At 48.6% G+C, this 27,424-nt stretch overlaps 1 protein-coding gene across 4 annotated transcripts in view; it reads left to right on the top strand.

Annotated features, from left to right (window-relative positions):
* The first annotated feature begins 10,770 nt into the window (after positions 1-10,770).
* The window catches only part of ASTN2 (astrotactin 2), a 344,763-nt gene continuing 328,109 nt past the window's right edge, over positions 10,771-27,424 (top strand). For 3 of the 4 annotated variants that reach the window (XM_062640262.1, XM_062640269.1, XM_062640267.1), the window contains exon 1: positions 21,726-22,074. In XM_062640262.1, coding sequence (XP_062496246.1) covers positions 21,741-22,074 — 334 coding nt within the window. In that variant the 5' untranslated portion in view covers positions 21,726-21,740. Of the gene's footprint in view, positions 10,874-11,583; positions 11,733-21,725; positions 22,075-27,424 lie in introns of those variants that run through there. The other variant, XM_062640264.1, reaches the window with a different exon arrangement.

Below are 27,424 nucleotides of genomic sequence, written 5' to 3' on the forward strand. Positions count from 1 at the left end.
CCAAAGACTGACAAGGAAAAGAAACTGAGTTGTAGGAAGTGGGCTGCTCCCAGCCAAACCCTACCCATGGGAGGGTCAGGAATGGGAGGGCAGGACACCCACTGTGCCATCTGGAATCACAAAGTGGTTGAAGGCTTTGAGGAGGAAATCTGAGAATCGCTGGAAAATGAAGATGCTGATGGAATTTTGCAAACCTTTTGCCAAAACATGGATCATCCTTCGATGGAAAGTGCCAGATTCCTTCAGGAGTCACCTTCAGAGCCTCCAGAGACAACCCCACAAGGGGGTCATCCGTAATGAGGGTATTTGAAGGCTTCCTGTGTGTCACGGGACAGCTCAAGGATGCTCCAATCAACTCCATTATTTTGAGTGAGGAAATTCATTTCTGGCTGAAATTTCCCAACATGAATTTTCTGTTCTCCTGATTCAGGGAAGATGGAACTGGATAATCTCAAGGTTCTTTCCAACCCTAACTATTCTATGATTCAGGATGAAAACCCTGTGTAAGTCTCAAAGCACCAACCAACTATAGGAGCCTGCGAGGGACACACAAAGAGCATCTTTGCTCTCCTCAGGCTTCACATGCACATGTCTAAAGAAGGCAAAAAAGATCTCATTGCTGGAGCTGAACTGAAATGGGGTTTGGTTGGGAAATGACCTCTTGTTTTGATGTGTCTTAAGGGGGAGGAAGGTTCTTATGGGGAAAGAGGCTGCAGGTTGGTGGTTCTCGGGAGCAAGAGCTTTCGGGAAGAGTCTGCAATTCTCCTTGGGACTGTTAGAAAATCCCCCCCCTGTTGTACTCTCTATGGGATTTAGAATGAGCTTTCAATAAAGTCTGTTAATTTTCTATAAACCCACATCAAGTGCATTCACATTAAATCCTGCAGCACTTCTGCAGGCAGCTCCAGGGAATGATAATGTGGACTTCTGCCAAAAAGAAACTCAGCAAGTGAGACTTCCCACTAGAGCTGGTTCATAGAGCACCAGGATGGACAAGAGCCTATCTTCCAGCTCAGCCAATCCTCTGTTCTGAGTCAAAGACATGCCTCCTTGTCCTCTGCTTTGCAGAGGTTTATTTGACCAGCATAGAGAGGTCTTGCTTTAAACTGGGTGGGCATTTCTTCACTACTGAGTCAGCAAACAAGACACTCTTACCCTCCCAATGAAGGAGGTATGTGTGGTGCTGATAGACCTTCCTTTCCTACATTGCATCCCAGCACCTTCATGGAGCAGATACTCATCAGTTGTTGCCTGCCTGATATTCCACCTCCAGAGCCAAGAGCAACCAGACAACCACAGGAGAGTGACCATGGGGAAGCCCACCCAGTGCCATCAGCCCAGCTTGGTCCCTACTGCAGTGCATGGGGAGGACAACTATTAGTGTAGGTTGACTTGAGCTAGTTTTAAACCATCCAGCTTGGGTGTCAGTGCAGCTGGAGCAGGAGGAGCTTCAGCAGGGGCTGTGGAAGATGAGGAACATGACTAACCCTTGTTGAGGACCAAAGTGCCCTAACACCTTGCTTGCACTCCCCATGTAAGCAAATAGAAAGCCTTTGTGACACTGAGGTATAGCCACACTATTTCACTGCCCAGCATGGGTGAGAGTCTAAGCCTATTGCCTTGCATGATGCCAGATTTTGCATCCTATCTAGGTGTGGCTAACTGTTGAGCTGTGTTTTCAGATGATGCCTTTGCTGTATTTTAAACAGGTGTTTTGTTTCTGCTCCCTGCATCTGCACTTGCAGTTATTTCTACCCTTTCTCTCACCATCTTTAGCCTGCTTTGTATTACAATCACTTGCACGTTACAGGAGCTGGAGGTGACAGAAGCATCATCTTTTGCTGCTTTTCAGTACAAAGTGTCATGAATCCACCTAAGCAAATACACACTGACTACATGCATGTTACCAAACCCTGACCCACACACCAGAGCCCCTGTCCTGCTTCTCGGTGGGGAAGGAGTTAATACATTTGTCTTGCACAAGCGAGATTGAAGCCAGCCTGGGCTCAGCTGGAGGGAATCGCTTTATCAGGAGAGGTTATGAGGAAAAGAAACTCTTAAAAGACTCTGGCAGAGCTGGAGCTGGTGGGGAGTTGTGTTGCTTGGACCTGGGATCAGGTGCGTGTGGTGAAAGCCTTTGTTCATCCCTTCCAGGGACAGGTTTCAGGGCTTGGTGATCACCATTAAAGCTGGGTTTTGAGCAACTTCTGATGTTGTTCTGAGCAGGAGCAAGCTGAAAACCTCCATGTTCTTCACACAACTCCATTCCCAAACCAGAGTGGTTTGGGGTTTTTTTTTGGCTATTTGATAAAATGTAAAGATTTTTTCAAAGACTTAATTAAAACCTTGTGTTTTGGGTCAACCTGTGGTTTAGTTTCAAATAGATAAGAGAAAGGAAGTATTTGGGATCAGGTAAATACTGTTTTCCTTTTATTCCTTAAACTTTTCCCTTCTTGTGTGGCACACATGAGCAACAGTTCTGCTAAGCAGAGGGTGCTTTTTTAATCTAAGAAAATTAAAAGTCTAAATATAGCTTAAAAATAAATCACTGCTTGGACTTGATAAGAAGAGTCCCATTGAGCAGGACCAAGCTGCTGGATGGGAGGAGCCTGTTCAGTACATCCGAATGGAAATCCCAGTCTCTTCATGGAGAACCCCAACAGAGCCATTTGGGGTGAGCACTGTCCATCACCTTTCACTCAGGAGTCCTCCCCAGTCCTACTTGGAGCTCATGGTCTCTCCTTGCAGCTTCAAATGACCCTGTCTTATCTCTTATCACACATCATAGTGGTCCCAGCGTTTGAAGGCTGTCTCCATCACCGCCTTCAAACCCAACCCTTTGTATGTAGGATGAGGTTCATATGCATTATCATTTTGGCTGGTGTTTGGTTCGATTTTGTGGCTGTTTTACCACTGCTCTTCACCTCCAGCTCCTCCTTTTTCCTGACATGCCAAAAAAAAAAGGGAAAAAAAAAAAAAGAGCTTAAACATATTTTGCAGTTAAAACACTTTTTTTTTTTTCATGTTGGCTGGTTCCCACTGGGCTGAAAAGCAATAAAAAGTCAGGAAGAAGTATGGGCTCCCCTCTCAGCTTTGTCATATGGATGAATAGCACAGTAAAAAGCGCTGAATGCTATCGGTTAAAACGAACTTGCTGCTCTTCCAAGTACATTTTGCAATGCTCCGATGCAAAGGGGTGGGGGACTGGATGGTGAAAAACCTCTCCGAGAGATGGATCCTTTGTCGGGCTAAAGATTTTTGCATTAAAAAGGAATTCTGGTTATAATCACTCTGCCCACAGCGACGTTTTCAGGCCTCCCTCCCTCTGCTCTTACCCCCCTCACTTGTCTGTGGCACTGAAATAAATCTCCAGGTAATGTAACTTGCAGCTAGGCTATCTTTGAGCATCTTGGAGGCTCTGTCAATAAGAGGCCAGACAAGTAGTGCTGGAGTGTAAAGATCCTCTTATTATCTCCCTTCACAGCTTTTCCTGGGCATTTCTCTCCCTTGTGTTCTTCATCAGGTCCCTGATCATGCTGATAAAGGGGAAAACAGAAGATGTGGAGGGGAATAGCAAACCTAGACGACAAGACCTTGTGCCATTTCCCATTTGCACCTGGAAAATGCTTCGGTCTGGAATGTTAATATCTAATTGCAGATTAAAGTAGATGAGCAATTGCTGGAGAATTTGCCATTAAGATAGTCAGATACTTAGAAACGGCTTCTTCCTTGCGGTTTGATCTCCTATTATTGAGCAAGCTGAAAGCAGTTCACTTCAGGAGAAAGCAGGCTCCATTGTGTGAGATCCCTTTCCAGCAGCAGCAGCCAGACTGGAGCTTTCAATAACCCGGGTTTCTCTCTTCTCTTTCCCTTTCTCTCTCCCCCTCCTTTTTCTTCTTTATCAACCAAACCTTCCTGAAGAACATCTCACCCTGATAAGATGGTTAAGCCTGGCCCAGAGGGATATATGATTAAACCCTCTTACAAGAGGAAAGAGACTTCTGAAGTGCAGATTACCCAGGACTGATGCTCAAACCTGATGACATGGATGCTGCCAAGGCCAAGTCTCTGCCAGGTCCATCAAGAGCAGGGATTTGAATCTGGATCCCTCACACAACCCCAGAAATCCCCCAGCCCCTGGAGAGGACGAGCTTGTCAGCAATCTCAGGTTCAGAATGGGGTCACATTTACATTTAAACCAGATCTAGGGATGGAAGAAGCCATTTTCTGCCCAAACCTACCCTGATCCTTTCCCCTCTTGTGTCCTTTTTTTCATTTCCTGCAGATGAAGCCTTTATGACAACCTATTTTTAAGGCAAAAAGAGTCTCGGACAAGGGTAAAACCAGTTGGTTTATAGCCACACCACCAGAGCTGTGGAAAGGCTCTGGCTACAGACACACTCCTACCTGCATTAAGGCTTTAATTCGGGTCAGGCTGCTCAGGGCTGGTCCAATGGATCCCTGAACACTTCCAGGGCTGGAGTTTCACCCAAGCTGTATTCAACCGCTCTTGTTGTGGAAGTTTGAACTCGTATCCAGTTGAAATTTCCCTTGTTGCTCCTTGTGGCCGATACCACTCCTTTGCTTCAGGAAGAGTGTGGCTCTGATTACACCGAAATCTTGGTGGGAGAAAGGGTCTGACTTGTGGAACTTGGTGCTACAAAACAACCGCAGAGGGCAGCAGCTCTGGAGGATACACAGAGTGATAGACAGATAGCGGACATCCATAGATAAGCGGATAAAATGCTTGCAAGGGATATAATCCCTTCTGCTCCTGGTGATAAGCCCGCTGCTGAATGACAGAGGCAAGGAGGGAAAACCTTCTGGGGAGATTGTTCCAAACCTGGTGGATTTAAGGCATGGATACTTGCAGAACTGGTTGTGACAGCCTTAGAGTCATTAGTGGTTATCTCTGGAAGCACTAGAACGTTGGAAAGGGACAAGGAATGCCTAACTTTTAAAGATACTGGGAACATGGGCAGAAATGGGGAACTATCAACCCACTGGTTTAACTTCAGTCCATGAAAGTTCTTGACAGGAAGATATGGATATGACATTTACAGGTATCTGGGAGGTGCCAACAAGAAGAGACTCAATGACCATGGATTTGTCAAGGATACCCTTCTTCAGACACGTCTGTGACAAACCAGAAATTAATATGCTTGAGGATGATGGACTGTGGAGATGAACTGGGCAGAAAGAGTTCTAAGTGAATGTAAATCAGTGATATTAAACTACTGCAAAATCAGCAAACATCATCCCAGGTTGTACAAGAAGGCAGATGATGCAGAAGATGTGCATTAATCCCAGAGACTGTTGGAGCTCCATAGCCAGAGGGGTTACCACATGGGAAGGAAGAGATGGGAGGATGGGATAGAGATCAGGGTGAAGCAACAGAGAGAGAAGATGAGAGCCGGAAGACATTATACCCAAGGCAAAAAGTAGTCTAGAAAAGAAGGTAAGTGGGAACATCAGTTTGGGTAATGCAAGGCTTGCCTGTAGAGCCAGTTGTGGACGGACTTCATAGCAATTTAGTTTATGCCTGGATCTTGGATTGGACTGGAAGCTTTAGCCAGAGGCAGCACCTGAAAAGGGCAGCTTGGAGGAAAGCTGAGAGAAGAGAGGGATGGACTTATCTGTAGATTGGGGAGTGGTGTAAATAAAGCTTAGGATCTACCAGGCACTGCATGACTGGAAACTGCCCTGCGTGGCCCCCAACATCTGCTGCTGCACTACAGCAGGATAGCACCAAGCCTGATGTTTAATTTAATAGGTTTCCTCTTGTTGAATGGCTCCTGCTGCCTATGCAGGACTGATAGGAGAAGCAGGGGTGCCAGAGCCATGGTCACCAGGGAGGTGACACAGTGGCAGTCTGTGGAGTGGGATAAATGAGTCTTCACCCTTGTCAGCATCACGGCTGCTCTGCAGCACTGGATGGAGGTGGGTTAAGCAGAACCTTTGCGCTTGGTTTATTTGCTGGAGTTTGGAGTCTTGTTTTCTATTCTAAAGGGAAGAGATCCTCCACCATCACTCTACTACCACATCTCTCTAGTTTTCTAGGTCAGGAAGTGAAGAGACATAAAAGAAGGCGTTCAGCAGCCTGGCAGCAAGGCCAAAAGCAGCATTTCCACCAGAGAGCAGCAGACAGCTGGGAAAAGTCCTGTTGGACCATCCCAAATGGACCCTCAAAGTCCAGAGAGAAAAGCATTCAGCTGCAAGCAGTCAGCATAGGCCTGATCCATCCTGGATCCTCTCTGATGAGTGTCTGGGCAGCGTTTCCTTTGCAGCATCACTGTCTAATAGAGAAATAGGAGCTCCTGAGAGCTGATACCCAGCACAGGAGCAGAGAGAGGGCTCAGCCTCCCCCTGCTCCTTGGCCTGCTGGCAGGATCAGTGCCAGGCAGCCCCTTGCTGCTTCCAAGAGCCAGGCAGCAGGAAATTACTCATGTCAAGTGAGTGTGAAACGGTGTGCAGACACTCAGCCTCCTATTGTGTGTGTCCTCGGATGCCTGCCAAGCCCTGGTGCCTCGGTGAAGGCACAGGGAGGGAGCCTGGCTTGGTTGGCATCTGCTCTACTCAAGCTACAGCAGAGAAGGAGGGCGACGCATTGCTCTCCTTCCCTCCTGTCAGTGGTTGTGCTGGAGATGTCAGCCTCCATTAATCATTGAATCACAGAATGGTTTGGGTTGGACAGGACCTTAGGATCATCTGTTTCCAACCCCCTGCCATGGGCAGAGCTTCTCAGGACTCCTGGTGGCAGTTGGCCACCTCCAGATTGCACCATGCTTAAGTCTTGATCCCAGCTGCTGGCTCTCCACCACAGAACCCACCATGGGTGTTTGTAATCAGCTCTACAACAGCATGAAATGAAGAATGGAAAGGATTTATGGCTTGAGGGGGCCTTCACCTCTCATGCCACCAGGATGGTGAGCCTGTGGCACCCCTTCACCTCAGGAGTATGGTGGAGACCAGAAGAAACCTCTGGCAAGACTTAGAGGAATAGGGAAGAACACGGGGCTTCTACATTAATTAAGGGGATAATATCCATACTGATGAAGAACTGGCTTATAGCATAGCTAATGTACAGTGTATGCAGCTACCCTAACATATGCTAAGTCATCAAAACCATGCCATTTTAAAAGTATCCAGCATGCCTGCAGTGAATATCAGCCCGTGTTTTATATGTGCTTTACTAAGGAACGCTTTCAGTCTCATTTTAAAGAAATCCAGGAAAGATTCTGCTTTCTGTCACCCAAGGGCAAGCCTCAGTATCAAAAGAGATAACATCCGTGGCTATAAACCACTCTGTATATTTATCCAGACTCTAAAGGCCAGTTTTATAACTTCAATCTTGGTTTACTTTTCAATACTCTTATCTTTTTTTGGGAAATATATAAGGATTGGTTTTTGGAACATGCAGCTTTGTGGAAAATATTTAATCAAAGCCCTTAATTGCAAGCTGTAAATGTAGTGCCAGTGACAGATTGGAAAGCCAGGAACCATTTGGTCAGCGCACAACAGCTAACAAGAGTGTTTCAGCAAAGAGATGGGGAGGAAAAAGTGTATAGGGCAGTGTTTTAGCACAGACATGAATTTCACTGCAGAGAATTAAACCTTTCATAAAATGCAGGGGGAAAAAGGAATGCAGGAATGTGTTATCAGATCCATAAGGCATATGATACAAATCAGGCTTCTTTATTATAATTCTTTTTCAATGTAGGAAAAAAGGTCTACTTTAAATCAGCCCAAGGAAGTGATCTGTTATTCTTACTGAGAGTAATTCTGCCTCTAAACACGTTGAAGATTTCAAACAAAGCCAAACGGAGGGCTGGAAAACAGTCTCTGGAAGATGTTAGTTACTCCTGTTCAACTCATGTTTCCTCTTGTCTTTGTAAAGCTTGGCTGATTCCTTAAATGTTTGAAATGACAAGCTTCTCTGGAGATGTGCAGTCGCAAGGACTGTGTCTCTGCATAGAGACACTCACGAGATAACTTCCCTATGCATTTGCTACATAAGTGGTGAGATGCTTTATGTACAACACGGCAAGGTCAGACGATGCTGCAGTCGGGTACCACTCCAGCAGTAGATGAAGCATAGAGTATTTGTATTAATTGGGGAATTAGTTATCTGTCAAGAGGCACCTCACTAAACATACTTAAGGAAAAAGATGACAATAACTTCTGTAATGACTGCTCAAGTTTAAAGGCACTCTTGAAGAATTAATTGAATTAAGAAGCTTATTTTGAGAGCTGCAAGACTTTGAGATAAATAAAAGTAAAGGTTGTTTCCACTTAGTAGGAGCAGGGTTTCAGTTACTATTAAACCCTGATGAAACTACAAGAATGACTCAGAGAATTGCCTGAACAAAAGAAGAACTCTTGAGATGCTCCAAGAATTTCCCAATGCAAGAACAAAGGCAATTAGAAGTGTATTGCACAAGGCATTGAGCAGATTACATATTCATGAGCTGAAGACATTACCAGGTCCTTCCCCCACCACCAGTGAAGGGCTGACAGCAGTTAATTTTATATTGAACGTTGTGTTCCCCTTTCCACAAAGCAATGGGATGAGGTGGGGGCTGAAAACTCTGAACCGAGTTAAAAGGAATGTGTTTGCTCATCCTTTGCTCCAGGTCCTCAGTGTTCAAATGGGACAATTTAGCAAAGCAAAGCCCAGGCAGGGGCGACCGCAGCACTGTCTCTGCACAGCCATGTTTAAGGCAGAGAGTTGTGGTCAATGGGGCAGAATCTAGCTGGAGGTCTGTGACTAGTGGAGTCCCTCAGGGGTCGGTGCTGGGACCAGTGCTGTTTAATATTTTTATCAATGACGTGGATGAGGGAGCTGAGTGTACCCTCAGCAAGTTTGCTGATGATACTGAACTGGGAGGAGTGGCTGACACGCCAGAAGGCTGTGCTGCCATTCAGTGAGACCAGGACAGGTTGGAGAGTTGGGTGGCGAGAAACTTGATGAAATTCAACAAGGGCAAGTGTGGAGTCTTGCATCTGGAGAAGAACAAGCCCATGTACCAGTACAGGTTGGGGGCTGACCTCCTTATGAGGAGAGGCTGAGGGAGCTGGGACTCTTTAGCTTGGAGAAGAGGAGACTGAGGGGTGACCTCATCAGTGTTTACAAATACGTAAAGGGCGAGTGTCAGGATGATGGAGCTAGGTGTTTTTCAGTGATGTCCGGTGCTAGGACAAGGGGCAATGGGTGTAAACTGGAGCATAGGAGGTTCCATGGGAACATCAGGAAAAATTTCTTTACTGTGAGTGACAGAGCACTGGAACGGGTTGCCCAGGGGGGTTGTGGAGTCTCCTACGTTGGAGATATTCAAGGCCCGCCTGGACAAGTTCCTGTGTGATGTACTCTAGGTTGCCCTGCTCTTGCAGGAGGGTTGGACTAGATGATCTTTTGAGGTCCCTTCCAACCCTTGGGATTCTGTCATTCTGTGATATCCTCCCAGATGAGATGAAGCCATAAAATACCCCTGTGACATTCGATTTCCCCTTTTCATCTCATTTCAGCAGGTATCAGAATGCTTTTCTAATTTACAATATTGAAAGCTTCTGCAGTAAACACCAAATGGGTTAGAAATGTCTCCTTGCAGGTGAGAGACTGGCTAAATTCATGTCACAGGGCAGGAGAGTGAGATTTTGTTCAGATGGAAGAGTTTTCATGGTCTTTGCTGGGCTTTTCTTAAGGTGGATCTTGCTATGGTTTCTTTTGAATAAGTGACTTAAATATTTGCACTGGATTCACAGGGTTTACTTGAGATTATTCACGTTTCTTAATGCTAGCAATTTAGATTATCCCTGATATACCAAAATAGGATTTACAAGACTCCCCCCTCCACATACAGACAAAGCATGTCTGTGCCTTGTTTTTTATTTGCCATTAAAACAAGATTACAACTCATTTTAGGAAAAAGGTATTTAGATCCCTTCCAAGGGTAAATCCACTCTTGCCATATATAATGTCTGTTACAAAGTCTCCTCAGAGAGAAGTACAGAGTGTACTGTAAGTGGAATAATCATCACTTATTGTCTATGACCTCCTTTGGTTCAGAGTTTGCTTTTGCTTTCTTTGGCAATAAAATAGCCAAAGAAATGGTCATTCCCAAAACTTGTGTGTGTTCTTTATTGGGTTGACTTTTGAGGATGGGGCAAATAGTGGCATCGCAACTTCGAACTGCCATGAAAGGTGATTTTATAGATGGGGCTCTCCTTGTGCATCTTGCTTTTAGCAGCTTCTGAGGCAAAGCCCAGTAGAGATAAAGTAGAGATGGAGACATCATCGCTACTCACAGCCTGAAGGGTCCCTTCCTTTTGGAAAGAAGGGGATATTCAGCACCTACAGCTTAAGAACCCTCCCCCTGCCATTGGAGTGAATTTCAAACAGCACCACTTGTGTTGGGGGGACCCCCACATTCAGAGGCCAGTGCTACCCAGTGCCCCTGCACTATGCAAAGCCACAGCTGGTAATTTCAAAGCCTGGCCATGCCTTGATATGGGAATGATGGATCCTTGGGGATAATTGAGCTCCTTCTTCACTAGAGACTGAATTATGGACAACGAGATGCATGTGTGTGCCTTCAACCTGGGGTCAGGCTGGGAGCACTAATGGGCTCTAATGAGCTCTAACCAGCCCCACCTGCCTTAGCCACCATAGGCTGTATTTAAGCCCCAGACTCAGTACTTCATCTTCTTTTGGACTGTGTGTGGGGCTGTCTCTGGGTTTCTCATGGCCATGTTGCTTCTCTTGTGTCTTGCCTACCAACTGGCTTCCTGGATGGATGATGTTGGACTTGCTTTATCTCTACAAACATCCCTGATGCTATGAGCTGCCAGCAGTTGGACTCACTGCCCTGCTAAGGTAGGGTGGGATGGGGGCTATAGCAGCTCCTCAGCTTTGGGTCCTGAGGGAGAAGCAGGCTTTGTGGCACCTCGATATTAGGTTCAGAAGTGCCACTTGCATTGCTGGTTGTTGACCAGAGCACCCGAGATGGCTGGGTTGGGCAGAGAGGCAGAAACAAGGCAAAGTCAGCAGCCCTGCAGCCATGAGGTGGGGCTGAGTTAGGGCAGGGAGCTCCAGGTAGGCTCTTCCTTGTAGATCAATACTGCACACTGGAACTGAGTCCTCAAAACCAATTTCATGTCCAGCCTTTCTCCATGGAGGGATGTGCCCTTCATGGTACCATCCAGATGCATTAAGGAGGTTTATCCTAGTGCTGTGAGCCCTCCCTGAGAGCCATCCATCTGATCATGACCCTTTTGCTGTGCTCATCCTTCTTAGGCCATGAGGTCTACCAGAAGGCACCATCTCACCTTGCTTTCTGGGGTGCATGGGGCAGGAGAAAGCTCCATCACAGGAGAGCAGCTTCTCAACCTATTGGCCTGTGTGGCAGCAGAAAGAGCTGTGGAAGGTGAATGCTGTATGCTTGGGGGTTTTATACGTGTGTGCTTGAAGGGGGTTAGAGGAGAAACTCATTGTCTGCAAACTCAGTGTTTGCTTGCTGCAAGACTCTGCTTGTTCATCACTGCTTTTCTCTCCCCTTGTGCTCCCTTTGCTTGTCTGCGACTCAGATGCTCTTCCTGGAGCTGCTGCCAGCGCTGATCCTTGCAGAGAGCTGCTGCTCCAGCACCACAGAGCCCCCGCACCCACCGAGGACCACATGTACCCTGCTAACAGCCACCAGCATCCACCTACAGCTCTCAACCAGAGCAGGAGCAAGGTAGGAACACTGCATCTCCCTGCTCTGCACTGCTTGCACTGCACTGCGCAGGGTGTGCAAACATCCTCTTTGGCATGCAGGGACATTGCTTGTGCCTGTGCAAGTGGGTTAAGTGGAGCAGGAGCTGCTGTTTACTGTGTGCTCACAGATGATACCCAGCACTAAGGGCTGTTCTGTGCAGTGCAGGACAAACAGTGGGTGAAATGCACAGATTTCAGCTACCAGCTCATCTATTATATTGTGTATCATATTCCTAAGAGGTGCCAACAGAGGGCATCCGCTGCCAGACATGCAGCCTTCACATTCTCTGCTCCAGCCCCTCTGCCTGCCTTTAGATAAAGAGCGTCTCAGGTCTTTCATCTTTCACCCACTTAAGAGTTTTTAAGCAGATGAGCTTTTTTCAGTGAATGCCTTCACTTTCCTTAAGGAAAGGAGAAGGAGGGGGAAAAAGAACAATCCACATCTGCATTTTCTTAGTCAAGGAATGACTTTGTTAATTGGAGTTTAACACAGTGTGGTTCAGTGTAAGGGAGGATGCTCTGTGGTCCTCTGCGGCTGTAAACAAGATCAGCAGCGCTGCTGTGCTGGTGTTGGAGGAGAGTGGGAGATTTCATTACAAGTGTCCTGGCTTTGGCGGGTTTAAATAGTCAGGTTTATTTATAGGTGCTTATTCCTGGTGTTGAACCTCCTTGTTTCATGTCTCTTGTGTGGATGGTCAAAAAGAAATCCAACTCCTAAAGCCTGCTGCTCCCTCTGGTAAATACATTGTGATGTTTGGGCTGTGGAGCAGCTCGCTTTGAGCATGTTGTCACTCTTGTTTTGTTCAGACCTCACACTGAAACATTTGGGGTGTTCAAAGGTCTGATAGCAAGCTGGTGAATCCAGTTTTGACTGGGGCAGCAAAGACCCCGAGGCAAGAGCTGGTGTTAGGCAGGGCTCCTGTGACTGTTAGGGATGGAGGAAGTCTTATCAGAGGTTACCTCCCTACAAGTGAAACCAGCAGAAGGCTAATAGGTGCAGGGGATGGGGATTTGTGCCTCTAAGTGGGCTAAAAATGGTGGCCAGTCTGTGGTGGGTGATGGTTTAGGTGTAAAGGAATGATTCCAAGTGATAGTTGTCAATAGAAATAAGGATAGGGCACAAGATGCTTTCTGCTCCTCTTAGTTGTTTCTTTTGACTCAGCCTGGATGGAGTGTGACCTCTTTGAGACCCAGCTGAACCTCTGCAGTGATGGGGCTTAGAACAAGGATGTTCTATCCTAGGGCTTCCTGTGCTTTGCACACAAATGAGGCAAACACCTGAAGAAACAAGGATGGCTGATAGGCCTGGTTAGGTGTCCTGGGTTCAGCAGTAGCAGTCATTTTTCTCCTTCTCAGTAGTGGTGCAGTGCTGTGTTTTTGACTCTCAGCCTGGGAACAGTGCTGATAACTCCGCTGTTTTTAGTTGTTGCTCAGTAATGTTTACCCTGACCAAGAACTTTGTGAGTCTCATGCTCTGCCAGGGAGGAGGGGAAGCGGGGAGGAAGCAGAGACAGGACACCTGAGCCAAGCTAGCCAAAGAGGTATTCCATACCAGAGCACATCATGCCCAGGATAGAAACTGGGGGCAGTTACCCAGAAGGGACAGATCACTACTTGGTCGGGCTGGGTATCAATCTGTGGGTGGTGAGCAGTTGTATTCTCTTCTCTTGTTATTTCCCTTATTATTATCATTGGTGGTAGCAGCAGTGGTTTGTGTTCTACCTTAGTTACTGGACTGCTCCTATCTCAACCTGTGGGAGTTACATTCTTTCAATTCTCCTCCCCATCCCTCTGGAAAGGGGGGGAGTGAGAGAGCGACTGCGTGGTTCTGAGTTATGGCTGGGCTTAAACCACAACACTGGGAAAGTTATCTGTGCTTAGGAAAGAGTTGTCTCTGCCTCATGAAGTTAAAGCTGATCCAAGCTGTGCCATCTATAGCCTGGTCTGATTGTGTCTGTTCTAGACCTGGTTTAACCCTTGGTATGGAACATACCTTTTGTCTTCCAAAAAGTGCATACATGTTCATACCTGTGGATGCAAGTGCTTAAATGCATGAACAGGATCTTTCTAGAAAGGTATTTGCTTGCTTTGATTATTAAACTAAGGGTTTCCAACTGGCCACTGAAAAACCTATGCGTAGGTCATCTCTACTTCATATTACACACTGAATAAGAGCCAGAAACATAAAGCCAAATTTGATTTATGGACTGCCATAGATTTTGGAAATTTATGATCTGATTAATCCATCCCATATATCTCTTTCTTTATTACTGGTAATTCATGTGATCTATCATTGCCTTCTGAGCAGTAACTTGGCCGCCTGATGCATGTCAATGCCTTCTTAAGGGTTAAATTCTGTGGTGCACCAAGCAGACAATAAACTGTTGTGATCTGCTGGTTAAATATGTATTCAGCAGTACCGGAGTCTGACTTACCCAATAGATTTGTTCCCGTTTACCAAGCGAGTATGTATTTAGGACACGTAGAATGTGCAGAAGAATGCTGTTGGGAGGGTGACTGGAAAAAAATCTCTGCAAAACGGATATGCCAGGGTGGCCAAAGCTTGTACAAAATAAACAGGCATCTGCAGTGCCCCTAAAGATCTATCTACACATATATATGCTGAAGCTATAGACCTGTTCTTATGCAGGCGGACTGCATGGTGACAGTCTCCAGTGGCAGGGCAAGGAGTGGGGTTGAGACGTGGTCCCATTTGGCAGTCACTGTTTTCACTGGGGGTTTGGCATAAGGACAGGAAAAAGCAAATCAACTAATTAAGTGACATACCTCAGACTGAATGGGGATGTGACCTGAGACTGTGGATGCTGCTGGTAAACATGTTTTCTGCGTGGGTTTTTTTTTTTTCCTGTAATACTATTGACATTTTAAACTGATCAGAATATTTCAGAGTGCATTTAAGGAGACAGAAGTACTGGGTTTCAATACTGTCAACTCCAGAAAGCAGGAGGCAGGTCCCAAATTACCTTCAAAAAGCATAACCGTTTCAAGAGGGACATACTTCCTAATTTGCCTTGTGTTTTTCCAGCTTCTCCAGGTCAACCAGCTCGCCTCCTCCCCTTGGGAGCAGGGCTTGGAGAAGGAGGAGGAGAGCTGGGTGATGCTGCCGGTGGTGGGGTGGGAAGCAGCCAGCACGCACCTGAGAGCCCTGGAGCACATTCCCAGTGCAGGATGCAGGTGTGGGAGCCTCCCCTGCCTGGCCCTGCCCTGGGGGGGGTACACGACTCTGGGGACCCCTCTCCCTAGTCCTTAGTATCTGCTGATGGGAAGTGAGGATGCCAATTAGCCGGGGCCCCCATGAGGGCTCCTGCCTGCCAGGGACTGCTGAGAGGGGAGCATGGTTTCACCCAGCAGCCTTTAATAATGCCTCGGCTCTGTTAAGCTGCCTACAATGGGAGCCAGCCACCTCTTTCAGAGAAGCCCTGCACCTTCATTACCTTCCCCTCGAGCCATCTGGTCCCCCAACCTGACCTTTGTAAGACAGATGGGTTACAAAAACTGGAGCAGTCCCTGAGCAGGAGCCCTTGCATGTGTCTTGTTTAAGCCCAGAGCAAATTTTTATGTCCAAGCTGAAAAAACCTTGAAAATAAAGATTTATAATTGAGATTCTGGCTGGAGCAGAGTGAACAGAGATGGTCCTAATTAAATTCTGTGGTGGATATAATTAACCCATTTACTCATTTATTACCCTTTATACAGCTAATGCAGGCTACACCAGCACCATTTGTTTAGGAAGAACCTGTTACCTGGCTGCTTGGCTTGGGCTATGCTGCAGCTGAGCCCATCGGGATGCTCTGGAGGGGCTGGTGGTTCTGTATGAGCAGGTCTGGTCTGAGAGATGCTCTTTCAGAAGCCAGCCCAGCTCTTGAATGAGTCAGCTGAGGAAGAGCAGGGTGGGAAGCAAAGAGGCTCTGGGTTCTGCTTTGGGCTCTTGGGCAGAGCTGACAGATGACTTTGATCAAGTGTGGTGGTTTGGGTTTTAAAGCAGAGCAGTTCTCTGATGTTGTACACATGCGGTACTGTGGCACCGAGTTCTTGCTGTGCACTACTGAGGGCTGCTGTAATACCCATGCTGATGTGCGTGTGAGTGTGGATTTCTGCTTTCTCTCCTTCATAGTTTGGTGTGGAAATGGCACTTGCAAGCCCGTAACACGAATAACTACTCACACATCCTTTGGGAGAGCCTCATCTGCCTAAAAGCCCGTCTGGCTTTTCCAGAACGGAGCTGTTCCTTTTCACCAAAGACTCATTTTTTGCTTCGCTTTCTTGCAGCCATCACGAGATAAAAAACAATGAATCAACCAGAGATTATTTGTCATGAAAGTTTAATCAGGCCCCATCCCCTTTGTGAGCAAACCTCGCTGAGCATGTGGGGCTTGAACGGGGAGTACAAACCATCTGCTTGAGAGGCAAGAAGTGCAGGGAGGCTCCTTGGCTGGTATCTGTCTGTCTGGGCAGGCTGTCCTGCTGTAAATGCACTGTCTGCAGTTTAGCCTCTGGGTCCCTTAGCCCATCCATCTCCTAGGCAGTGAAAGCCAATACCTCCCCCCCTCACTTTCCTCTCTCCTTCCCCTCCCTTCACTTCTCCTTAATATTTCATGCATCAAAGAAGTTTCACTTGTAATGCAAAAACTGATTAATTAAGTAGAGTGCAGGAGTTACATGCATTTAAAGTTTCTTTCATCTTGGGAAGGAGAGGAGCCACGCTGGAGGCTGTTATTGCTCATGAAAGAGTGTTGAAGGGCAGGCAGTGATGGAGTGGCTGCATGGAGCTGAAGGAGGCGAAGGGACAGCCGCATTTCCCGCACTTTGGATCAGGCAACAGGCTGCTTGCCAGTTGTCCCTGGATAGCAAAGCAAGTGCCTGGCTCCGGCTGCCCAAGCAAGGGCTTGCCTTAGGATGTACAAGGTTCCTTTTCAGCATGGCTTTGGTCAGGAATGTGCCTAGCATGTTGCTGATACCATGCACAAGTAAGATCTGGTTAAACCCCTGGTGTGCTCCAGGGTGAGTTATAGAATCCTGTAACTGTTTGGGTTGGAAGGGTCCTTAAGGCTCATCGAGTTCCAACCCCCTGCCATGGGCAGTGACACCTGCTAGAGCAGGATGCTCCAAGTCCAACCTGACCTTAGATAGCAAAAGGTAGTTCAGGATGGTACCATCCAGAGGTGGAAAACTAAAACATGCCCTGACGCCATGGTGATGGGCACCTTCCCACCTGGGTAAGTCAGGGCTGTTACTCGTAATGGAACCATTTAGTCCATACTTCCACTCAAAGCGCTCAACAGCCTTTCCCACCTGTACAAATTATGTAGCTCCCTGTTACTGCTCAGGCCCTTCCCAGCTGAGCCCAGGGGCTGTTTTCCAGTGCACAGGTAAAAAGGTAGGAACTAACTATTTGTGTTTAAGAAAGGGAGGAGGGAATTCAGCTGCTCCAGGCTGCAAAGGCAGGAAAGTCAAAGCTAGCAGAGTGTCCCCTCAGGGTGCTTATGTGGAAGTGGTCAGGAAGCTCCTAGTTTGATGCCCTGTCAGGAAGACAACATCTCCTGCGGCTCTGAGCACAGCGAGGGGTCTGTTGGCTCGCTATTAACCTGGAAGTAAGAATGTCACCTACTGAATTGCAAAGGGCACTTTGTGCAGCCCCTCGCTTCCTCTCCCAGGACGTGTCTCTGAATTGCTGACCCAGCCTGTCTCGCTTTGCTGGTGAGAGCTGACAGAAGCACAGCCTGAGCAATGTGGTCATCGACCATGGTCGGATTCCATGTGGCTGTGGACCAGCTTTTGTACACCACGGCTTAGAAACAAAATGCGTTTGTGGTGTTTCCTTCAGAATATAACCCCCTCACACCCCCTTTTTCACTTCTTTAGTGAGTTATTGATGCTGATGTGACTTTTGCAGGGTGAAATATAACCCTCTGATTGTACTATGGCTGTATGGCTTTCTCCTCTGCTTGCTAGGGTTTGCAATATGCATTACAGGCATAAATTGTTCTCTATGTTGTAAATACATAGTGCATTTTAATGATGGCTGCTGAATGTACATCTCTCTGGTAATAGGCCCAATTGAAAACCACTTCAGAAAGCTGCTATTGATATCTTTGCAATAACCTCCTCCTCCTCTGTGCCAGCCGATAAAAGATGCATTAGTTCTGGGTGTCCAGAAACCCAGCTTGCAGGATTGAAAGTCGAAGAATGCTTCATCTGTGACCCTTTAAAAGAGAATGACTTTTTTTCTCCCCTCTATCCTATTTAAACTTAGATAGTATAGATATTTTAAGCATTTTTTCCCAGCAAAACAGCTGCAGAAAGTTCTCCAGAGACCCAGAATCATGGGTTGGCCTGAATCCTGCTTGGGCTATTGTTGTACAGAAGAAAATGACCCTGGAGCTGAGCTGCTCTGCTTTGGGAATAAGAAATAAATTGAAGAGCGGCTCAAAGTTCTTGATGGGAAGAATCCACTCGGGTGAATGTTAGGGATGGACGTAGGCAGGTGCAGACATAAGGTAGGCATAGTTCAGTGTAGTCACAGTTCACATGATACAGCATATGCTCTGCTTCTAGAGGCTTGCTCTACTTGATAACAGCCATGCTATTGCTGCTCCATAGTGGAGAAACTCTCAGCTCACGCTGAGAATGTGCTTTTTGTACTGAACCCCCCACATTTGGGACTTACAGAACCAATTTCTGTATCTTTACTATGGTAACAAATGATTTTGACTTTCTGCATGTAAAAGGGCACAAACCTCAGGAGTGCCCAGGGGATTTGCCCCCTGAGCAGCACAGTCAGTGAGCAGCTGAGGTGATAATAGAGCTGGTGTCTCCTGACAACCTGTCAGATCCCCCCATCACACCCTACCCAGATGGGTCTTGTCAGTGCAATGCATTTGCACTTGTAAGATGATTTCCATTTTGGTCCCAGAGCTCTTGCTGGGAGCAGCAGTTTTTGCTGGTTTCCCAGCCCCAGTGCTATTGAAATCAATGGTGTGGCAGTCAGCTGAGGGAAGGCTGGATCTGTGAAGCACAAGAAAAGGATGTTAAAAATGGGCCTTATTTACAAATACACATCTGGGTTATGAACGATGCATTGGCTTGAAAATCCACAGTTTGTATGGACTTAAAGCATCCTGAAATTAGCAAGTTTAAGTGTGTTTCTCTAAGTCTTCCTAGAATATTTTGCTAGCAAGTGGAACTTTCTCAATGTGATGTGTTTGACCTTGTTTGTGCTATTTATTTCTCTGTTGAATGCTGCTCTGGGAGGGGGGAATGGTGGTAGTAAAAACCTCTTACCTTAGTTTTAAATCAGGACTAAAACTTATTTCCCTTTAGAAACACCACTGGTGGTTTTCCAACAGTGAGGTTTTGTTTAGCTCCATTCTTTGGAACTAGAAAGCAAGTTGAATCCTTTTCTTCCAAAAATACGTGAACAAAGATGTGTATTTACACTGGGAACAATCCAAGGTAAATTGAAGCCCAATGTACCTATTTAAAGGGAGGGGTTTGCTGAACATGCTTCTTTATTATTGTGTCCATGCATGTACCGGAGGGCTTGCAGAAATCTCAGCGTGCTTCTCTGAGGGTAGCTGTGAGCAGTGCTTGATGAATACAGACAGCAAGGCAAAACAGGATTGAATGGTGCATGTGGAGCTGCTCAGATCTTTGGGCAGGGGCACAGACAAGCCAAGCCCTCCAGATCCCTCCCAGCTCTGCCTTCTGATGGCTCAGGACTTGCCCAGAGTCAGTCAGCAGCAAAGCAGGCATTTGAACGTGTCTCCTGATGGTTGCTTTCCAGCTCTAAACCCTGAAAAGCATTTCTCTTTGCTTGATGGCATATGGTAGATCAGAGAAACTCTGGGTATGCTTAAAGGGTGTGCCCTCCCCTCCAATTTAGGTGGATCCATGGAAAAAACGACAGAAGAACCTAAAGAGGGTTGACAAAGAAACCTGGAGAGGGGCTTTGGACAAGAGCCTGTAGGGACGGGACAAGGGGAACGGCTTTAATCTGCCAGAGGGGAGGTTGAGATGAGCTCTTAGGCTTTCATGTCTCTCCCAAAACAAACCCGTCTATGAAGAACCCCCCCACAACTCAAAGCACACTGTGACAGCAGTAGGTATCTCTGGATCCTATTCCCATCCTAGGATAGCCCCTTGCAAGAATCCTCTGATACTTGACATCAAAAAAGTCTCCATGTACAGGCACATGCAGAGCACTGCAGTAGAGTGGCTACAGGGAGGTCTGAGTAATCGGGATGGGGCTTTACAGAGAAATAGGTATTTTTCTTTTTTGGGATTTCCTGTTCTAAAAAAAGCCATAAAAAATGTACTTTTCAGGCACACTGCCTTCTAGTGTGTCATTCTGCATATCTATGCAGCAGAGCTGCCTTGCTTTTTCCATAGACTCCCAGCCTGGTTTTGGCTGGAAGGGACCTTAAAGCTCATCCAGTTCCAACCCCTGCCATGGGCAGGGACACCTTCCACTAGAGCAGCTTGCTCCAAGCCCCTGTGTCCAACCTGGCCTTGAACACTGCCAGGGATGGGGCAGCCACAGCTTCTTCGGGCACCCTGTGCCAGCGTCTCATCTTTTGCCTAGATGAAGTTCTGAAACTAGGGAAAGGAAATCAGCACATGTGCTGATAATGCGTGGAAATCAGTGCCTGTACTGACAGCTGCTAAGTCTAAAATCCATCCTTTCCCACTTTTTCTGCTATTAGTTTTCCCATCCAACAGCTGACACTTAGACTGCATTTCTGTTTGATTTTTCTATTTCCAACATGCCTGGAAACATCTTCCCTCCCAGTTAGGCAGAGCTTGGGCCCCACGTTAGATGTTTTATAACTCGTTGCCTCTTTGCTGGTGGGGGCACTTTGTCCATATTCCCAGCTGGAAGCAGGCACCAACACTCCTGCACCAGGGTGTTAACTCTTGTCAAGGCTGTGAGCTGGAGCCGGGACTGACGCTGGAAGCGCAGCTCAGGGTGTTTGCTGCATTTCACCTTCTTTGTCATTCTGCCCTTGCTGTGGTTTTATCGTTTGATAACCTGTGTATCTCAAAGCTGTTTTGCCTCAATAGGCGTGTGATGAATGGCTCCTAATTAGCTTGTGGCAATAACACAAGCCTGAGCGTTGAGCGTTCATTGTTTGGGTTTTGACATCTTCTTTCACATGTACCTCTACAAATGAAACCAGGTAGTTCAGCAGGCAATAGGAAACTGTTGTTTTGAGTCGTTGACTCATAACTACCGTAGGCTGCCTCCTCACTGTTAGTCATGCCCAGCTGCAGGCATGGTCTTGTGGGGCTTAGGTTGACCGTGTCCGTGTAGCCTGCAGGGACTGGGTTTGCCTCCTAAAGAATCCTCATCATTCCAGCTTAGAAGGGCCATTTGGCTCTGTGGTGGCTTAAGGCAGAGCCTGAGCTAAAATCAGGGTGGTGGAGCTCGCCTGGTTTGTCTTTAAGCACCAACTTCAGTGACACTGGGGGATGGATGGATATAGGAACTTGATCAGATCTCAGCCTCATTTACCCCTCTAGCTCCCGTTCAACCACTTTCTCTTGAAGACGAGGTCAAAATACTCGTTGCTGTAAGCCACCACCTTGTGTGCTCCAGGCTTGTGGCTGTAAACCATCTCCTAGCGCCCTGCGCTCGGGAGGTGCCTATTCCCTTGGGAAAGGGCAGTAACTAGTTAAAGCTTAGAGGAGGCACCTCACAGTGCTGCCTGCGAGGGTCAGCCCGCGGGTGCCTGGCGGTGGGATAGGCAGGGAAAAGGCTGGATTCGCTGAGCAGCGAAGGAGGGAAGAGGCACGGGGGGCACCGCGGGGCTCAGCGGCGCCGGGTCCGCGTCCGGGGAGCGGCGGCGGGGCGGAGCGGGAGGCGGAGCGGAGCCGGGCGGCGGCGGCGGCGGCGGGCTGGGGCGGCTCAGTGCGCCCGGCTCCGCTCGCCTCCCCTCGCCGCGGCTCTAGCGCCTGGCTCCGGCCCGGCATGGCCGCCCCGCACCGCCTCGCCGCCGCACCGCTGGTACTGCTGCTGCTGCTGCTGCCGGTGCTGATGCGCGGCGGGCCCGGAGCGGCGGCGGCGGCAGCGTCGTCGCGGGAGCCCCCCGGTCCCTGCCGTGTGAAGACGGTCACGGTGTCCACGCTGCCGGTGCTCCGTGAGAACGATATCAGCTGGAGCGGGGCCCCGCCGCCCGCTGCCGCCGCCGCTGCTGCTGCCGCCGCCGATTCCCGCCTGCTGCTCTTCGTCCGCAGCGAGCTGCCCGGCCGCGTCGCTGTGCAGGATGACCTGGACAACACCGAGCTGCCCTTCTTCACCCTCGGTAGGCACCCAAGTCCCGCACCGTCCCAACAGTGTGTCCCTATCCCGATGGTCCCCCCCCCATCCCGCACCGTCACCGGTAACGGAGCATCCCCGGGCGGGCAGCCGGCTCCGAGCTGTACAGTGGGGTTTCTGTTCCCCATCCCCTCACCGCCGGCAGCCTGCTGGGGGTTTGGAGCTCTGTAACCCTGCCCTTGCTGCACCCGGGTTGGTTTGGGGTTTATTTCCTGCTGGGGAGGGATTTTTTAGCAGGGCCTGAGGGCTGCTGCCTCCCGAGAGCCCTGGGAGTCAAGCATCTCGCTCAGGGTGTAAAGTGATGGGTGCTGCCTCTGGGGCTCCAACTTGGACGCGTAGCTCTGCAGGAGGTACCCCGAGCTTGGGAGGACGGCAGAGGCTGGTTTTTATCAGCCAGAGCCTAATTTTATAAACGCTTTCGTCTCGGTTCTCGGAGCTGGCTCTTGCTTCACGCACAACTCCAGCGCCTGGGTCTGTAGCGAACGCCTGCAGACTTTCCTCCTATTTCAGCTTTTGTGGCGAGGGGGATGGGACTAGGAATAATTCTGGTGTCGTACTTTCATCTTGACGTCGGATCCTGGTGTCTCGACCTTGTGCCCGAGCTGCTGCGTGCCACTTTCAGCCTTTTCCAAACCTGAATCAGGCTGGGGACCCTCCGAGGGAACGGTGCGGAGTGCTGTGTGGACAGGGTGGTGTTTACTCTGCCAGGTCACCGAAGGTTTTGTCTATCCGCGCTTCCTTGCTTTGTGGTGTCTGAAGCAGGGATAACTGGGATACCTGCTTAAGTTTGGGTCTCAGATACTGCTGGACACCTCAGGGTTGTGCTTTCCAGGGCATCACCCTGCGTGCATCTGTGTGTTGAGGTGTGCCCCTGCTCCCTTCCCATACCTTGCGGGGGTAACAGCTTTACACTGGGTGCAATGTGCCAGGGCAGGGAAATGACTTAGTGCCTCCCAGTCCTGTTGTTTTACCCTCTGTGAAGCTTTCTTGTATCAAGCACCTATAATACATAAGTTGATGGTGCTCCTTGGGTTCTGGCTTTGCAGTGTGGCTTCTTTAGACATGGTTGGTCAACTGCAAAAACCCCATACAAACCAGTCAATTCTAAGGCAAAAGTGAAGCATCAGGTTTGGTGCAGTAGGGATGACTTTTACTTTCCAGTGATTAAAAGTAACAGGAAGTTTCATGGTTCAAGGAGTTGAGTTTTCAGATGAGGGTAGGGTTTCTTCAGGGACAGGGTGTGAATGGCGTGCAGAAGGCAAAGGAACCCCTCTGCGTGTGATTAACAGCTCGAGTTGGAGGAGAGAAATCAGTCTTGATAGATCAGAGACATAAGCTTCTGTAGCAAATCCTACTTCTGTGAGTGACTGCCAGTAAAAGGACCGCGTCTTGGTCTAAAATATTCCCTTTTGCTTGCCTGGCATATTGGTTGTGTGCATACTCTTGAATATGCAGCATGTCTTGTGCCAAACTGTGGCTTTTTTGCTGCCCTTTCATGACGAAAAGACCCCAAACGTCCCCTCCTGTTTCCCTGAGCCCACAGGCATCAGGCAGATTGGAAGATAAATGGAAGCTTTGCCCATGGTGGGATGGCTTCATCACAGTCCTGAAATTAATCAGCACGTTGCTTCCAGAGAAGCTACAACACTTGTCCTTCCCCAAGGTCTAGCTCATGAATTGCTGTGGATGCTCTGATATTTCAAATCTGTTGCATTTCTTCCCATCTCCTGGTGTGGCAACTGAGGCTGCCTCGCTGTTAACTCTTTTCTGGGTGAGTGCTTTGGAGGATTGCTGCTTTCGAAGGCAGGAGGAAGGCTGGAGTTTGCTGTAGCGGTTTCTAACCCCTGCATCCTTTCTAAGTTCAGCAGCAGTTGGGAGCCCGAGGGCTGCTGCCACCTTGTAATGGGGCTCTGGGAGGTGAAAATCACTTTACATGTGGGAGGCTGAATGTCTTTGGAGTGACTTGTGGCAGGGTTTGTTTTAAGCAGGGGCTTCTCTTTGTCGGAATCTTCCATTGTTACCTGATTACTGATGCTTATATGTGTTTACGTGTGTTGCTGACTGTTCAGTGTCTGTCAGGGCCTGAGTTTAGGAAGAGCTGATGTCCTGCTGATTGCAATGTCTTGAGGGCTCCTAAATGTCTGCGAGTGCAGGCTCTTGCTGCCAGCACAGACCCTGTTCTGGCCTCTTGGGGGCGGGGGGTGAGGATGGGGTAGGAGGAGCTCCTACAGCTGCCCTGGATGGCATCTTGGAGGGACTTTAGAAAGAAAAGCATAAAGGAGGCAGAGCTGGTGCTGATGAAGTAGACTCTGAAGTGAAATAAGTTGAGAATAAATCGAGACCACCCTATTCTGCAGGGCTCAGAAGTCTTTCCAGGCCAGGAAGCACAAAATAAAGCCTTGCCTTGCTGGGTGGTGATGAGGTGGTTTAAGCAATGAGCTGTGTTTAAGCCAGGTGCTCTATAGTTCTGGGCCTGCTCAGCAAGTCTTGGCTTAGTAAATCCCCTGATGCTGGGGTGGTTCTCATGCATCTCATCCCTCCCTTAACACAAAGGATCTGTAGCTAAAGGCTGGCAGGTGCCAGAGCTGTGTCTGCAGCAGTGTGAAACTTGGAGTCATGAAATCGTGTAGGTTGGAAAAGATCATCGAGTCCAACTGGAAAGCGAACACTGCCAAGTCCTTCACTGAACCATGTCCCTGAGTGCCACATCTGCTGCTGGTTCTTGTTAAGGACAGACCAGGTTAAAGCAGGCTGGGAAGCTGGATGCTCTGAGTCGGTTGCTGATGCACATGCCCTGTGTCCTTCTTAAAGGATTCCTCTAGGGAGGAAGCAACTTTCTCTGTACCCTGGCAATATGAGTCCATTCGCCTCAGTGTAAGCACACAGGGAGCTTCCAGGGTTGCATCCCTACCTGGTCTGCAGGAGCCACTGCGTGAGTGGGGTGAAAGGAGAAAGGCAACACTAGGACAGCCGAAAGCAGCCAGCCCCTGGCCCCATGGCACACTTGGAGCAGCATCCCTTTGCTCACCCTTGTGAGCCGTGGGTCCTGGCGAGCGTGTGGGATGCGTGCGGGATGCATGTGGAAAGCGTGCGGGAGCCCACTAGGGGGTGGTGGGAGCCTGGAGATGCTCCACCAGCAGCATCTGCTCTGCCGGGAGCCCTCCCTGCCTGCACACCCCCTGCACACAGCCTCCTGCAAGCGGACGGGGGGCCCAGGAGGGAATGGCTTCATCCTCCCCTAACAGAGGTGGAAAACTTTGTTTCCTTGTTGCATCCTTCCCGGATGCAGGGACCTGCTGCTTACGCGGCTCGGGGCAGCGCGGGTTTGCTCCCCGTGCCTTCTTCACTGGGGTGTTTCTCTGTTTCCTACGCCTGGGTTTATTTTTGCTCCCTTGCGTTGGAGGCAAGAAGGATGTTTCTCCCCCTACCCCCAGTTCCCTTGCTATAAAATCACCCAGCACAACACAGTGGTGGCAGGAAATGACAAATGTAAGTTTGCCACTGGTGTGTTATGAATCGCTCTGCATCCCCTTTCCTGAAAAAGCATCCTGCCCTTTCCTTAACCTTGGATGCAACTGATGCTTTGTGGCCTTTTTTTTTTCCCCTCCTCTAATTCTTCTAGTGTTACGCTGGCAAATGGTGCAGCCTATCATTGACTTTATTCTTGTACAATGAGGTCTCTCTAAGGTATGTATCTTGATTTAGTCAGCAGCCATGTGTTCTGTACAATAGCTGCTCCACCAGCAGCGTAGCCTGCCTTAAGTGCAATTCAGGGAATGAAGCAGTTAGCTTCCGAGCTAATTTAGATGAGCTCTGTCTATGTGTGAGCAGATATATATAGAGGAGAGAGAGGGAAAGAGGCAGACGAATTTTCACCACTGCTCTTACCCGGTAGTAGCTTGCATAAGAACAGTTTACTACACACTTCTCATAAATGGCTTTAATGGATGCTGTGTGACAGGCAGCTGCAGTGCTACCAGGTGCTTTGTTTCGGTGGTTGTCAGTAAAGGGGCTTGTGCATCTTCATTACTGGTGTCCCAGCGTGGCCCCTGATGATGGTTAACCCCCACCTCCCGAAGCCACACAGCTCCTCTGCAGTTCGCTGCCACTTTTATCTTTCTTAACTTTTCCCAAAGCCATCTTGTAACCTGAACTTCTCCCCCTCTTTAGGGCATTTAAACAAGAGGAAGCCCTTAGTTCCCTGTGGATTGAGTTTACTGTGTTGTCTGAAAGCACTCGAGCAGGGTTCTGCCACCCTGTGGGGTGGAGAGGCAGAGGGGTCACCTGGGTGCGCGTGATGCTTTTAATGCCGCTATTCAGAAGCATCCTCCTCTGGTTGGAGGTGGTCCATGAGGTGTGGAGCAGCATCATGTGGGTAGTGGAGAGGGAGCGTGGCTGGTTTGAGACTCCCCTCATCAGGGCATGACATCTGAAAACTGGGGTGTTTCTGCAGAGAGAAGCCAATGAGCAGAGTTTGGTTTCAACATCTCCCTTTTCTATTAACTGCCTCCTGCTAGATTTGAAGGGCTGATGCAGCCAGAGGTTTAGTCAATCAATCAGGTGTTGGGTTATTATTATTTTTCTTTTTCTGGTTGTTTCCAAGGTATTCCAAAGGGGAAAGAGTTACATCTCCCACCAGGCAAGCAGAGAGAGACCAAAAACCTCAACAAGGTGGTACAGTGAAGATGAGATCCTCCTTGGGATAGCGACTGGGGGGAGATGTAGCCCTGATAGCAGGGGCTGCTTCCCTTCCCCTTCATGTCCATCCATATCTGCTCATGGCTGTGGGGTCTGGGCCAGGGCCCAGAGGAGGGTGTAGAAAGAGGGAAAGCCTTCTGGTAGTAGTTTCCTCCCCTCCGTCTTTGAAGCTATGTGATGGCTTGTGTATTCCAGGCTGTTGGGTTCTTGTAGTTGGGAAGGGAAGGAAGGAGAGCCCAGCTTGGGGTGAGGATGTGCCGGTGATGTGGGTCCTGCTGTTGTTGCAGGAGAGGTGAGCTCTGTAGGAGAGAGCTGTAGGCACAAAATGCCCATGAAAATGGGTCAATCCTCAGGTGACCATTTCCCTCCTCAAAGACAAGGTTGAACGCGGCTTGTCCAGCACAGCAGGGTATGGATTTGCAGGGATTTTGCTTTGTCTTTGGCGTTTCCTGGGGTGAAAATCCCAGTTAAAGCTGGGAATCTGAGTGAGTGGCAGGCTGCACGCGGGGAGCTGCTGCTTTCCATGAGTACCCGTGTTGACCAGCTAGTGGCAACAGAAGATTAACTATAGAGAGAGGAGCCCGTTACTGCAGCTGAACTGTCAGGCTGGAGTAGCGGTAGGAGGCTGCAGCTGGGGA

The sequence above is a fragment of the Pezoporus occidentalis genome, unplaced genomic scaffold, assembly GCF_034315485.1.
Source record: "Pezoporus occidentalis ecotype Australia unplaced genomic scaffold, CSIRO_AGI_Poc_V1 ctg64, whole genome shotgun sequence".
Classification (NCBI taxonomy): domain Eukaryota; kingdom Metazoa; phylum Chordata; class Aves; order Psittaciformes; family Psittacidae; genus Pezoporus; species Pezoporus occidentalis.